At 43.6% G+C, this 12,077-nt stretch overlaps 1 protein-coding gene across 11 annotated transcripts in view; it reads right to left on the reverse strand.

Moving 5' to 3' along the window:
- Positions 1–12,077, reverse strand: part of vit (vitrin) — a 159,443-nt gene that overhangs the window by 23,381 nt on the left and 123,985 nt on the right. For 7 of the 11 annotated variants that reach the window (XM_071391314.1, XM_071391311.1, XM_071391306.1 and 4 more), the window contains 2 exons: positions 11,696–11,743; positions 8,573–8,620 (listed from right to left, as the gene is read on the reverse strand). The exons of 2 other annotated variants lie outside the window; for them this stretch is intronic. In XM_071391314.1, coding sequence (XP_071247415.1) covers positions 8,573–8,620; positions 11,696–11,743 — 96 coding nt within the window. The remainder of the gene's footprint in view (positions 1–8,572; positions 8,621–11,695; positions 11,744–12,077) is intronic. 2 more of the 11 variants (XM_071391313.1, XM_071391307.1) reach the window with 1 other exon arrangement.

Consider the following 12,077-nt stretch of genomic DNA (forward strand, 5'->3'; position numbering starts at 1 on the left):
TGTTGTGAAATGGGTAGAAGGTGCTGTGAAATGGGTAGAAGGTGCTGTGAAATGGGTAGAAGGTGCTGTGAAATGGTTAGATGGTGCTGTGAAATGGGTAGAAGGTGCTGTGAAATGGGTAGAAGGAGCTGTGAAATGGGTAGGAGGTGCTGTGAAAGGGGTAGGAGGTGCTGTGAAATGGGTAGAAGGTGCTGTGAAATGGGTACAAGGTGTTGTGAAATGGGTACAAGGTGTTGTGAAATGGGTAGAAGGTGTTGTGAAATGGGTAGAAGGTGCTGTGAAATGGGTAGAAGGTGCTGTGAAATGGGTAGAAGGTGCTGTGAAATGGGTAGAAGGTGTTGTGAAATGGGTAGAAGGTGCTGTGAAATGGGTAGAAGGTGCTGTGAAATGGGTAGAAGGTGCTGTGAAATGGGTAGAAGGTGCTGTGAAATGGGTAGAAGGTGCTGTGAAATGGGTACAAGGTGCTGTGAAATGGGTACAAGGTGCTGTGAAATGGGTACAAGGTGCTGTGAAATGGGTACAAGGTGCTGTGAAATGGGTAGAAGGTGCTGTGAAATGGGTAGAAGGTGCTGTGAAATGGGTAGGAGGTGCTGTGAAATGGGTAGAAGGTGCTGTGAAATGGGTAGAAGGTGTAGAAGGTGCTGTGAAATGGGTAGAAGGTGCTGTGAAATGGGTAGGAGGTGTTGTGAAATGGGTAGAAGGTGCTGTGAAATGGGTAGAAGGTGCTGTGAAATGGGTAGAAGGTGCTGTGAAATGGGTAGGAGGTGCTGTGAAATGGGTAGAAGGTGCTGTGAAATGGGTAGAAGGTGTAGAAGGTGCTGTGAAATGGGTAGAAGGTGCTGTGAAATGGGTAGGAGGTGCTGTGAAATGGGTAGAAGGTGTTGTGAAATGGGTAGAAGGTGCTGTGAAATGGGTAGAAGGTGCTGTGAAATGGGTACAAGGTGTTGTGAAATGGGTACGAGGTGTTGTGAAATGGGTAGGAGGTGCTGTGAAATGGGTAGAAGGTGCTGTGAAATGGGTAGGGGGTGTTGTGAAATGGGTAGAAGGTGTTGTGAAATGGGTAGAAGGTGCTGTGAAATGGGTAGAAGGTGCTGTGAAATGGGTAGAAGGTGCTGTGAAATGGGTAGAAGGTGCTGTGAAATGGGTAGAAGGTGTAGAAGGTGCTGTGAAATGGGTAGAAGGTGCTGTGAAATGGGTAGGAGGTGCTGTGAAATGGGTAGAAGGTGTTGTGAAATGGGTAGAAGGTGCTTTGAAATGGGTAGAAGGTGCTGTGAAATGGGTAGAAGGTGCTGTGAAATGGGTACAAGGTGCTGTGAAATGGGTACAAGGTGCTGTGAAATGGGTACAAGGTGCTGTGAAATGGGTAGAAGGTGCTGTGAGGAGTTGGAAGTCCGAGCCCTGATGGACATGGTTATGAAAAATATAGGTTTGGTCCAGAGTGAGATTTTTGAAAAGGGTGGACGCAAGCCTTTGGGCTAATCAATGGTGGTTTCAGGTTGGGTGGAAAAGATGGAGGGTATTTTTTAGGGGGGGGTGGGGTGTATTTTATTAGGATCCCCATTAGCTGTTGCAAAAGCAGCAGCTACTCTTCCTGGGGTCCACACAGAACATGAAACATAATACAGAATGACATAATACAGAACATTAATAGACAAGAACAGCTCAAGGACAGAACTACACACATATATACTGTATATTTTAAAGGCACACGTAGCCTACAGTACATATCAATGCACACACACAAACTATGTAGGTCAAATGGGGGAGAGGCGTTGCTTTATCTGTTTTTTTAAACCAGGTTTGCTGTTTATTTGGGCAATATGAGATGGAAGGAAGCAATAATGGCTCTATGTAATACTGTATTCATTCTTGAATTTGTTCTGGATTTGGGGGCTGTGAAAAGACCCCTGGTGGCATATGTGGTGTGTGTGTGTGTGTGTGTGTGTGTCAGAGCTGTGTGTAAATTGACTATGCAAACAATTTGGGATTTTCAACACATTAATGTTTCTTATAAAAAGAAGAAGTGATGCAGTCAGTCTCTCCTCGACTCTTAGCCAGGAGAGACTGGCATGCATAGTATTTATATCAGCCCTCTGATTACAATGAAGAGCAAGACGTACCGCTCTGTTCTGGGCCAGCTGCAGCTTAACTGGGTCTTTCCTTGCAGCACTGGACCACACGACTGGACAATAATCAAGATTAGACTAAACTAGAGCCTGCAGGACTTGCTTTTTGGAGTGTGGTGTCAAAAAAGCAGAGCATCACTTTATTATGGCTAGACCTCTTCCCATCATTGCAACCATCGAATCTACAGTTGAAGTCAGAAGTTTACATACACTTAGGTTGAAACTCGTTTTTCAACCACTCCACAAATTTCTTACTATAGTTTTGGCAAGTCGGTTAGGACATCTACTTTGTGCATGACACAAGTAATTCTTCCAACAATTGTTTACAGACAGATTATTTAACTTATAATTCACTGTATCACAATTCCAGTGGGTCAGAAGTTTACATACACTAAGTTGACAGTGCCTTTAAACAGCTTGGAAAATTTCAGAAAATCATGTTATGGCTTTAGAAGCTTCTGATAGGCTAATTGACATCATTTGAGGTGGCATCCTGTGGATGTATTTCAAGGCCTACCTTCAAACTCAGTTCCTCTTTGCTTGACATCATGGGAAAATCAAAAGAAATCAGCCAAGACCTCAGAAAAAAAAATTGTCGACCTCCACACGTCTGGTTCATCCTTGGGCGCAATTTCCAAATGCCTGAAAGTACCACATTCATCTGTACAAACAATAGTACGCAAGTATAAACACCATGGGACCACGCAGCCGTCATACCGCTCAGGAAGGAGACATGTTCTGTCTCCTAGAGATGAACGTACTTTGGTGCAAAAAGTGCAAATCAATCCCAGAACAACAGCAAAGGACCTTGTGAAGAGGCTGGAGGAAACAGGTACAAAAGTATCTATATCCACAGTAAAAACGAGTCCTATATCGATATAACCTGAAAGGCCGCTCAGAAAGGAAGAAGCCACTGCTCCAAAACCGCCATAAAAAAGCCAGACTACGGTTTGCAACTGCACATGGGAACAAAGATCGTACTTTTTGGAGAAATGTCCTCTGGTCTGATGAAACAAAAATAGAACTGTTTGGCCATAATGACCATCGTTATGTTTGGAGGAAAAAGGGGGATTCTTGCAAGCTGAAGAACACCATCCCAACCTTGAAGCACGGGGGTGGCAGCATCATGTTGTGGGGGTGCTTTGCTGCAGGAGGGACTGGTGCACTTCACAAAATAGATGGCATCATGAGGGAGGAAAATTATGTGGATATATTGAAGCAACATCTCAAGACATCAGTCAGGAAGTTAAAGCTTGGTCGCAAATGGGTCCTCCAAATGGACAATGACCCCAAGCATACTTCCAAAGTTATGGCAAAATGGCTTAAGGACAACAAAGTCAAGATATTGGAGTGGCCATCACAAAGCCCTGACCTCAATCCCATAGAAAATCTGTGGGCAGAACTGAAAAAGAGTGTGCGATCAAGGAGGCCTACAAACCTGACTCAGTTACACCAGCTTTGTCAGGAGGAATGGGCCAAAATTCACCCAACTTATTGTGGGAAGCTTGTGGAAGGCTACCTGAAACATTTGACCCAAGTTAAACAATTTTAAAGGCAATGCTACCAAATACTAATGTATGTAAACTTCTGACCCACTAGGAATGTGATGAAAGAAATAAAAGCTGAAATAAATCATTCTCTCAACTATTATTCTGACATTTCACATTCTTAAAATAAAGTGGTTATCCTAACTGACCTAAAACAGGGAGTTTTTACTAGGATTAAATTGTGAAAAACTGAGTTTAAATGTATTTGGCTAAGGTGTATGTAAACTTCCGACTTCAACTGTATATCTTTTAACCGTGACAGTTTACAATCTGAGGTAACGCCAAGTAATTTTGTCTCCTCACCTTGTTCAAAAGCCACACCATTCATTACCAGATTCAGCTGAGGTCTAGAGCTTAGGGAATGATTTGTACCAAATACAATGCTCTTAGTTATAGAGATGTTCAGGACCAGTTTATTACTGGCTAGGGTTTTGTTTGACTTCATTAGCTGTGGTTGGTGACGCGTATATGGTTGAATCATCAGCATACATGGACTCACTTTGTTTAATGCCAGTGGCAGGTCATTGGTGAAAATTGAAAAGAGTAGAGGGCCTAGAGAGCTGCTCTGTGGTACACCACACTTTACATGTTTGACATTTAGAGATGCTTCCATTGAAGAAAACCCTCTGTGTTCCATTAGATAGATCGCTCTGAATGGCAGAGGTTGAAAAGCCATAGCACATACGTTTTTTCAACAACAGTTGAATCATATGTAAGGCTGCACTAAAATCTAACAATTCAGCTCCCACAATCGTCTTATGATCAATTTCATTCAACCAATGATCAGTCATTTGAGCCCTTCTCTGTAATCATGCTGAAAGTCTGTCGTTAATTTGTTTACAGAGAAATAGCATTGTATTTGGTCAAACACCATTTTTCCCAACAGTTTGCTAAGAGCTGGCAGCAAGCTTATAGGTCTGCTGTTAGAACCAGTAAAGACCGCTTTACCACTCTTGGGTAGCGGACTGACTTTGGCTTCCCTCCAGGCCTGAAGACAAAGACTTTATTCAAGGCTCAGATTAAAAATATGACAGATAGGAGTGGCTATAGAGTCAGCTACCATCCTCAGTAGATTTCCATCTAAGTTGTCAATGCCAGGAGGTTTGTCATTGTTTGTCATCAATAACAATAATGTTTCCACCTCTCCCTCACTAATTTTACAAAATTCAAACTTCCAATGCTTTTCTTTCATTATTAGTTTTTTTTATGCATGAATACGATGGCTCACTGTTCGTTGTTGGCATTTCCTGCCTAAGTTTGCCCACTTTGCCAATGAAGTAATCATTAAAATAATTGGCAACATCAAATGGTTTTGTGATGAATAAGCCATCTGATTCGATGAAAGATGGAGTTGAATTTGTATTTCTGCCCATAATTTCATTAAATGTACTCAAAAAAAAATTCTCCATCATTCTTTATATCATTGATCTTGGCTTCATAATACAATTTCTTCTTCTTTGTGTTGAGTTCAGTCACATCATTTCTCAATTTGCAGTAAGTAAGCCAGTCAGATGTGCAGCCAGATTTATTAGCCACTCCTTTTGCCCCATCTCTTTCAACCATACAGTTTTTCAATTCCTCATCAATCCATGGAGCCTTAACTGTTCTAACAGTCAGTTTCTTAACAGGTTCATGTTTATCAATCATTGGAAGAAGCAATTTCATAAATTCATCAAGTGCAGCGTCTGGATGCTCCTCATTAATCACATCAGACCAACAAATATTTTTAACATCATCCACATAAGAGTCACAGCAAAATCTTTAGTATGACCTCATATACACTATTTTAGGTCCAGCTGTTGGAACTTTGTCTTTCCTGGATATAGCCACTATATTGTGATCACTGCATCCAATGGGGACAGATACAGCTTCAGATCTACCAGGAACCAGAGGTTTCTTCATGAGAGGGTTCTAAATGGAACTCAAAGGGGTTATCCTACAGGGGCAAATCAAAGGGTTCGACGTGGCTCCCAAAAGGGTTCCCCCATCTGGACAGATGACAGAACTCTGTAACCAGAGGGTTCATGACAGGGTTCTATGTAGAACACAAATGGACAAAATGAAGAACCCACAAGAGTTCTATGTGAGAGGTTTCTAATGACAGGAACAAATGACAGAATGTCTATTGGTTCTAATGTTTTAACAATCTGTATTATAACCCAAAGATCCAGTGGCATAGCAGGATATTCATGCCACTGGTAACTGAGAGGTTGAGAGTTCAAATCCCAAGTGAGGTTGACTCCAAAGTAATCAGCTTTTTGCTGGTCTGCAAAACCACGCCTATCATTATCATATTTCCCAGCATGCTCTATTGCAGTTAGATTTTTTTTCTTCATTGTTTGTTTCAATATCTGTGTTTTTGCATTTGGTATTTCATTAGGATCTCCATTAGCTGTTGCGAAAGCAGCAGGTACTCTTCCTGGGGTCGACACTAAACATGAAACATGACATAATACAGAACATTAATAGACAAGAACAGCTCAAGGACAGAACTACATCAATGTACATTGATTGATTAAAGCTAAACAAAGATAAATAACATACATTAAGGTTAAACTAATCCAATCTGTTAGTTGGATTTATTGCACATGGTGCTGAGATGTTTTAGTTTAGATGATTTAGGTAGTCTCATTTATTCATCTTTTAACCCTGGCAGTCATTCTGAATGTAGATTGAGGGAATCTACCCAGGCTGGATCCGAATAGGAGTTAAATGTCACATTACGAACCATCATTATGTGACTTGATGCTGGTTTTGCTCTAGCTTATGCTGGTCACCAGTGTCCGAAACACAATGAATGCTGGTCACCAGTGTCCGAAACACAACGAATGCTGGTCACCAGTGTTCGAAACACAACGAATGCTGGTCACCAGTGTCCGAAACACAACGAATGCTGGTCACCAGTGTCCGAAACACAACGAATGCTGGTCACCAGTGTCCGAAACACAACGAATGCTGGTCACTAGTGTCCGAAACACAACGAATGCTGGTCACCAGTGTACGAAACACAACGAATGCTGGTCACCAGCGAAAACACAATGAAGGCTGGTCACCAGCGAAAACTAGTGATGGGGGAAAAAAGCTTCATGAAGCATTGAGCATATTGTGTCGAATATAGGTTCACTAATTGAGGCTTTGATCAACATGTTCTACACTAGTGGCACCTGCTGGACAAAATAATTGAGAAAAGCACACTGCTTCGAAATAAACAGAATATCGATGTATGACTTGGCGCTCCGGTATCAAACGTAACATCACTAGCGAAAACACAACGAAAGGCTGCTCACTAGTGATGTGACACTGAGGCTTTGCGGAGACCGAAAAACGGTTCATTACTCGGAGCTTCATTATTTGTTCACAATGCACTTCAGTGCCATCTGCTGGTCAGTAATAAATAGCAGCATGTTATTTTTTTCTCTCCACTGTTTTCATCTAAACTTTGTGATGCAGCGGGAAGTCGCTGGCTTTAGTAGCCTATAATCATTCAGAATACCAGCTTCGCCATCTTACATCATGGTGACACTTGTTGCCTTCAAGTTGACTTAAAAAAAACGTTAAAAAAAACAGAATCTATGGAATTATTTAGGATGCTTAAAACAGAAGCTTATACTATACTACATTAAACAAATGATTTGAGCAACAGTGTAGAAAGCGTGGTTTTACATAACTATTTTCTAAATCGTTCATCCTTCTACAGGATTCGAGGTCATACCTTCACATCACTACGTGATCTATAATCCCCTACTCTGCCTGCTAAACTACTAGTCAAGTAAAACTACTAGTCTGCTAAACTACTAGTCAGGTAAAACTACTAGTCAGGTTAAACTACTAGTCAGGTAAACTACTAGTCAGCTAAAACTACTAGTCTGGTAAAACTACTAGTCAGCTAAAACTACTAGTCTGGTAAACTACTAGTCAGGTAAAACTACTAGTCAGGTAAAACTACTAGTCAGGTAAACTACTAGTCAGGTAAAACTGCTAGTCAGGTAAACTACTAGTCAGGTAAAACTGCTAGTCAGGTAAAACTGCTAGTCAGGTAAACTACTAGTCTGGTAAAACTACTAGTCTGGTAAAACTTTTTTTGTACAAATTCCTCACCATATTTGTAAGTTGGTGTTTGAAAGCAGCTAGGAATTGAAGAAAGCATCGGAACCATAGTGGGATATCAGTGGGAGAAATCAGTGGGATATTGTATTTTGCAACACACGGTTTGAAAAAGCATGTGATCAAACTAAGCTTCAGGCATCATTGATGACGTACTTCTGATGAAGTGACACACGCATCGGCACATTGCTTCGAAGTTACCTGCTTAGTGATTTCGACGCCTCGGGAAACTCCGGTATTAAACATAACATCACTTCTGGTTACCAGTGAAAACACAACGAAGGCTAGTTGGCCAGCATAACCAGCTAGACCATGCTGGTCAGACCAGCATAACCAGCTAGACCATGCTGGTCAGACCAGCATAACCAGCTAGACCATGCTGGTCAGACCAGAATAACCAGCTAGACCATGCTGGTCAGACCAGCATAACCAGCTAGGCCATGCTGGTCAGACCAGCATAACCAGCTAGACCATGCTGGTCAGACCAGTATAACCAGCTAGACCATGCTGGTCAGACCAGCATAACCAGCTCGACCATGCTGGTCAGACAGCATAACCAGCTAGACCATGCTGGTCAGACCAGCATAACCAGCTAGACCATGCTGGTCAGACAGCATAACCAGCTAGACCATGCTGGTCAGACCAGCATAACCAGCTAGACCAGATAAAGTTGACCAGCTTCTGACCAGCACTGACCAGCCCGGACCAGCTTGAAATGTATACTGGTCAGATAACGTTGAAATGCATGCTGGTCTATGCTGTTTTTTAAAGCTAGGAGGTGCTACATCATCTCACCTGAATCAAAAGGCTTCCCTTCTGGTTTCCAGGAGTCCACTGGTTCCACTGTGTAGAGGATTTTAAACAAGCTGAGCATTAGCAAGGTCAAAGGCATAGCATAGCACTCACCCATGTCAGGATATACTCTGTGTATAACACTTCATAACAATCAGGACAATATCTGGGACTGTTATGACATATTATCACAATGGAAAGGCGAAGCAGCAGTCTACAGTGTGGATTAGTCTCGTCCCCAGGCTCACTACTAGCTAACCCTAACCCACTTTAGTGTAGCCTCGTCGCCAGGCTCAATAGTAGCTAACCCTAACCCACTTTAGTGTAGCCTCGTCGCCAGGCTCAATACTAGCTAACCCTAACCCACTTTAGTGTAGCCTCGTCGCCAGGCTCAATACTAGCTAACCCTAACCCACTTTAGTGTAGCCTCGTCGCCAGGCTCAATAGTAGCTAACCCTGACCCACTTTAGTGTAGCCTCGTCGCCAGGCTCAATACTAGCTAACCCTAACCCACTTTAGTGTAGCCTCGTCGCCAGGCTCAATAGTAGCTAACCCTGACCCACTTTAGTGTAGCCTCGTCGCCTGGCTCAATACTAGCTAACCCTAACCCACTTTAGTGTAGCCTCGTCGCCAGGCTCAATAGTAGCTAACCCTGACCCACTTTAGTGTAGCCTCGTCGCCAGGCTCAATAGTAGCTAACCCTGACCCACTTTAGTGTAGCCTCGTCCCCAGGCTCACTACTAGCTAACCCTAACCCACTTTAGTGTAGCCTCGTCGCCAGGCTCAATAGTAGCTAACCCTGACCCACTTTAGTGTAGCCTCGTCGCCTGGCTCAATACTAGCTAACCCTAACCCACTTTAGTGTAGCCTCGTCGCCAGGCTCAATAGTAGCTAACCCTGACCCACTTTAGTGTAGCCTCGTCGCCTGGCTCAATACTAGCTAACCCTAACCCACTTTAGTGTAGCCTCGTCGCCAGGCTCAATACTAGCTAACCCTGACCCACTTTAGTGTAGCCTCGTCACCAGGCTCAATTCTAGCTGGCTGGTGGATAACATTATGATTAGTACAACTAAAAATGGCAAAATAAACTTGAAACTGTAAGAGCTACCCACCTCTAGTGTGAGTTGAAACTGTAAGAGCTACCCACCTCTAGTGTGAGTTGAAACTGTAAGAGCTACCCACCTCTAGTGTGAGTTGAAACTGTAAGAGCTACCCACCTCTAGTGTGAGTTGAAACTGTAAGAGCTACCCACCTCTAGTGTGTTGAAACTGTAAGAGCTACCCACCTCTAGTGTGAGTTGAAACAGTAAGAGCTACCCACCTCTAGTGTGAGTTGAAACTGTAAGAGCTACCCACCTCTAGTGTGTGTTGAAACTGTAAGAGCTATCCACCTCTAGTGTGTTGAAACTGTAAGAGCTACCCACCTCTAGTGTGTTGAAACTGTAAGAGCTACCCACCTCTAGTGTGTTGAAACTGTAAGAGCTACCCACCTCTAGTGTGAGTTGAAACTGTAAGAGCTACCCACCTCTAGTGTGTTGAAAATGTAAGAGCTACCCACCTCTAGTGTGTTCTTAAACTGTAAGAGCTACCCACCTCTAGTGTGAGTTGAAACTGTAAGAGCTACCCACCTCTAGTGTGAGTTGAAACTGTAAGAGCTACCCACCTCTAGTGTGTTGAAACTGTAAGAGCTACCCACCTCTAGTGTGAGTTGAAACTGTAAGAGCTACCCACCTCTAGTGGTGAAAAGTTGAAACTGTAAGAGCTACCCACCTCTAGTGTGAGTTGAAACTGTAAGAGCTACCCACCTCTAGTGTGAGTTGAAACAGTAAGAGCTACCCACCTCTAGTGTGAGTTGAAACTGTAAGAGCTACCCACCTCTAGTGTGAGTTGAAACTGTAAGAGCTACCCACCTCTAGTGTGTTGAAACTGTAAGAGCTACCCACCTCTAGTGTGAGTTGGAACTGTAAGAGCTACCCACCTCTAGTGTGTTGAAACTGCAAGAGCTACCCACCTCTAGTGTGAGTTGAAACTGTAAGAGCTACCCACCTCTAGTGTGTTGAAACAGTAAGAGCTACCCACCTCTAGTGTGTTGAAACTGTAAGAGCTACCCACCTCTAGTGTGAGTTGGAACTGTAAGAGCTACCCACCTCTAGTGTGAGTTGGAACTGTAAGAGCTACCCACCTCTAGTGTGAGTTGGAACTGTAAGAGCTACCCACCTCTAGTGTGAGTTGGAACTGTAAGAGCTACCCACCTCTAGTGTGAGTTGGAACTGTAAGAGCTACCCACCTCTAGTGTGTTGAAACTGTAAGAGCTACCCACCTCTAGTGTGAGTTGAAACTGTAAGAGCTACCCACCTCTAGTGTGAGTTGGAACTGTAAGAGCTACCCACCTCTAGTGTGAGTTGGAACTGTAAGAGCTACCCACCTCTAGTGTGTTGAAACTGTAAGAGCTACCCACCTCTAGTGTGAGTTGAAACTGTAAGAGCTACCCACCTCTAGTGTGTTGAAACAGTAAGAGCTACCCACCTCTAGTGTGTTGAAACTGTAAGAGCTACCCACCTCTAGTGTGAGTTGGAACTGTAAGAGCTACCCACCTCTAGTGTGAGTTGGAACTGTAAGAGCTACCCACCTCTAGTGTGAGTTGAAACAGTAAGAGCTACCCACCTCTAGTGTGAGTTGAAACAGTAAGAGCTACCCACCTCTAGTGTGAGTTGAAACTGTAAGAGCTACCCACCTCTAGTGTGAGTTGAAACAGTAAGAGCTACCCACCTCTAGTGTGAGTTGAAACTGTAAGAGCTACCCACCTCTAGTGTGAGTTGAAACTGTAAGAGCTGTAAGAGCTACCCACCTCTAGTGTGAGTTGGAACTGTAAGAGCTACCCACCTCTAGTGTGTTGAAACTGTAAGAGCTACCCACCTCTAGTGTGAGTTGAAACAGTAAGAGCTACCCACCTCTAGTGTGAGTTGAAACTGTAAGAGCTACCCACCTCTAGTGTGAGTTGGAACTGTAAGAGCTACCCACCTCTAGTGTGAGTTGAAACTGTAAGAGCTACCCACCTCTAGTGTGAGTTGAAACTGTAAGAGCTACCCACCTCTAGTGTGAGTTGAAACTGTAAGAGCTACCCACCTCTAGTGTGAGTTGTGTCTTGTGGCTCGGGGTCTGCGGACTGGGGTGCTGGAAGATACAGATAGAGAATATAGAGTCGTCATTGACCCCAAGACGTGACCATTTTTCATTCAGCCAGATGTTTGTATGTGTGTGGTAGTATTTTCTGTTGGATGAGCTTGAAATGGCTCATCCCTGTTGGTCTCAGTCCTGTTGGTCTCATCCCTGTTGGTCTCATCCCTGTTGGTCTCAGTCCTGTTGGTCTCAGCCCTGTTGGTCTCAGCCCTGTTGGTCTCAGCCCTGTTGGTCTCATCCCTGTTGGTCTCAGCCCTGTTGGTCTCAGCCCTGTTGGTCTCAGCCCTGTTGGTCTCATCCCTGTTGGTCTCAGCCCTGTTGGTCTCAG

Source organism: Salvelinus alpinus, chromosome 3 (assembly GCF_045679555.1).
Source record: "Salvelinus alpinus chromosome 3, SLU_Salpinus.1, whole genome shotgun sequence".
In the NCBI taxonomy this organism is placed as follows: domain Eukaryota; kingdom Metazoa; phylum Chordata; class Actinopteri; order Salmoniformes; family Salmonidae; genus Salvelinus; species Salvelinus alpinus.